This window comes from Esox lucius, unplaced genomic scaffold (genome assembly GCF_011004845.1).
Source record: "Esox lucius isolate fEsoLuc1 unplaced genomic scaffold, fEsoLuc1.pri scaffold_42_arrow_ctg1, whole genome shotgun sequence".
In the NCBI taxonomy this organism is placed as follows: Eukaryota; Metazoa; Chordata; class Actinopteri; order Esociformes; family Esocidae; genus Esox; species Esox lucius.
In genome coordinates, this window is record NW_022995027.1 from 12,754 (window position 1) to 14,532 (window position 1,779).

The following is a 1,779-nucleotide window of genomic DNA, read 5'->3' on the forward strand; positions in this document are numbered from 1 at the left end:
TTCCGTATGTCATAATGTATGTTATTTCTATGCATCTCAACATCCATATGAAGCCCCACAGGGTACCCATCCCATGTTGCTGACATAAGTTCTGTTATGTTAGTACGCCCACTAGAGGGTTGTTCTAGAGTTTCTATATCCAAACCGGGAAACCGGGGTCCGCGTAGCCGAGCTGGAGTGCAAGTGTGGAGATGTTAGGTGGCCTTTATGCTCATATATAAGCATCTAAGCCTCACTCCCAATTAAAGGGTAGGGTGCCCATCATCCATTACTTGTGGCCATTCTCACTATCATTTCAGATATACTTAAACCATAGGCTAGCAGCCATGAGAGTATTTTCAAAATCGAAGATGTCGCTAATCTCCCAGGGAACCGGTGAGTGTGTTGACGAATGCAGAAACAGAGCCTCGCTGGACACCGAGACCAGGCAACTCGTGAAATCTTTCCTAGGAGACTTTACTGAACATTTGAAACCTAGGTGGAACGAAAGCAAAGCTCTGTCAACAATGAAACAAGTTGTCACCAAATCATTGGACAAACACAGATACTCATACAATGGTAGGTAGTGAATTCTGATATCACGGTTTAGGCTACATACCCAGCGTGTTTAACGGGTTTACATTTGGACCTTTTGTTTAAGGTATGCTCTACAGACTGTCCTTGGGTGACAGCCCAGGGGATTACGTGAGATTCGTGAGTGTAATCGCCAACAGGCTCTTCGCAGATGGGACCACAAACTGGGGCCGCGTTGTCAGCCTGCTCGCGTTCGGGACTGTGGTGTGCCGGTACCTCAAGGATAAGGGCAAAGACAACTGTGTGGAAGCGGTGGGACAGGAGATCTCCATGTACCTACTGACAGACCAGAGAGACTGGCTGGTAAAAAACAACTCCTGGGTCAGTTCACTAATCACTGAGAAATCGTGCGCTGTCTTGTCACTCTCTGGGTTTAATGTAATGTCTATTTCAATTATGCACAGGACGGATTCGTGGAGTTCTTTCGGGTAGCAGAGGAGTCTACATTGAGAAACGTACTCCTAACATTTGCTGGCTTCGGGGCAGCGCTGGCCATGTTGAAAATGTATGTGGTCACTGGAAAGAATTTGTACATGTAGGCATATGTAAATCTACACGTAATAAATGGTGTGACCGAATATATGTTTTTTTGGTTGTTGAATGAAACCGCACAATCTCAACAGTACACTACATTAGGGTCGGGTACCAATAGAACACATGGATACTTGGAACAGAGTACACAAGATGCATAAATCAAAGTGTAAACTTTATTTATAACCAATATATGTACATTGTCATATGAGAACTGTGAAATAACAGTGCTTGTAGAGACATATTGAGATCATCAATGACATCGAAACAATCTTTGTGTGTAGAGCCAGTGGTCTCTTCTTCAAATTTAAATAATCCTTAGGATGGGCTGTACAGTTCCCCATCTAACCATAGTAAGGACTGTAGTAGGCTCTCTGTGTTGGTGTGATCCACGGTGTTTCCAAAGAGTTCCATCGCGATATGGTCGAATTCAAAGTTCCTAACTGACAAGCCCTCCGTATCCATACACTGTCCTTCGCCAGGGTGAGATTCGGACTTGAATATCAGGTTAGCAGTGGGGATACACCCCAAATGGACATCATGGGTTTCACTCAGGATGATGTGAGAATCTGAACTCGGCTCATTAATATCAATCCAGATGACTTCTGGGGACTCACTCTGGACAACCTTCACTTCATGGGATGGTCCCCATATTTTATCCAGAGCCTGTTTCCA

At 44.5% G+C, this 1,779-nt stretch overlaps 1 protein-coding gene across 1 annotated transcript; it reads left to right on the plus strand.

The window, feature by feature from the left end:
• Window positions 1-220: 220 nt before the first annotated feature.
• Window positions 221-1,112, plus strand: LOC114832425 (induced myeloid leukemia cell differentiation protein Mcl-1 homolog). The gene is made up of 3 exons (XM_029118560.2): window positions 221-558; window positions 641-894; window positions 978-1,112. The coding sequence occupies exons 1-3, from the start codon at window positions 327-329 to the stop codon at window positions 1,110-1,112; spliced, it is 621 nt and encodes a 206-aa protein (XP_028974393.2). The 5' UTR covers window positions 221-326.
• The last annotated feature ends 667 nt before the right edge of the window (window positions 1,113-1,779 follow it).

What these genes read in the sequence shown, in the direction of transcription:
- LOC114832425 (XM_029118560.2), top strand. Translation starts at nt 327, where the DNA reads ATGAGAGTATTTTCAAAATCGAAGATGTCGCTAATCTCCCAGGGAACC. An exon ending in ACACAGATACTCATACAATG is followed by an intron (nt 559 to 640) that starts GTAGGTAGTGAA and finishes CTTTTGTTTAAG; the next exon opens with GTATGCTCTACAGACTGTCC. An exon ending in TGGTAAAAAACAACTCCTGG is followed by an intron (nt 895 to 977) that starts GTCAGTTCACTA and finishes AATTATGCACAG; the next exon opens with GACGGATTCGTGGAGTTCTT.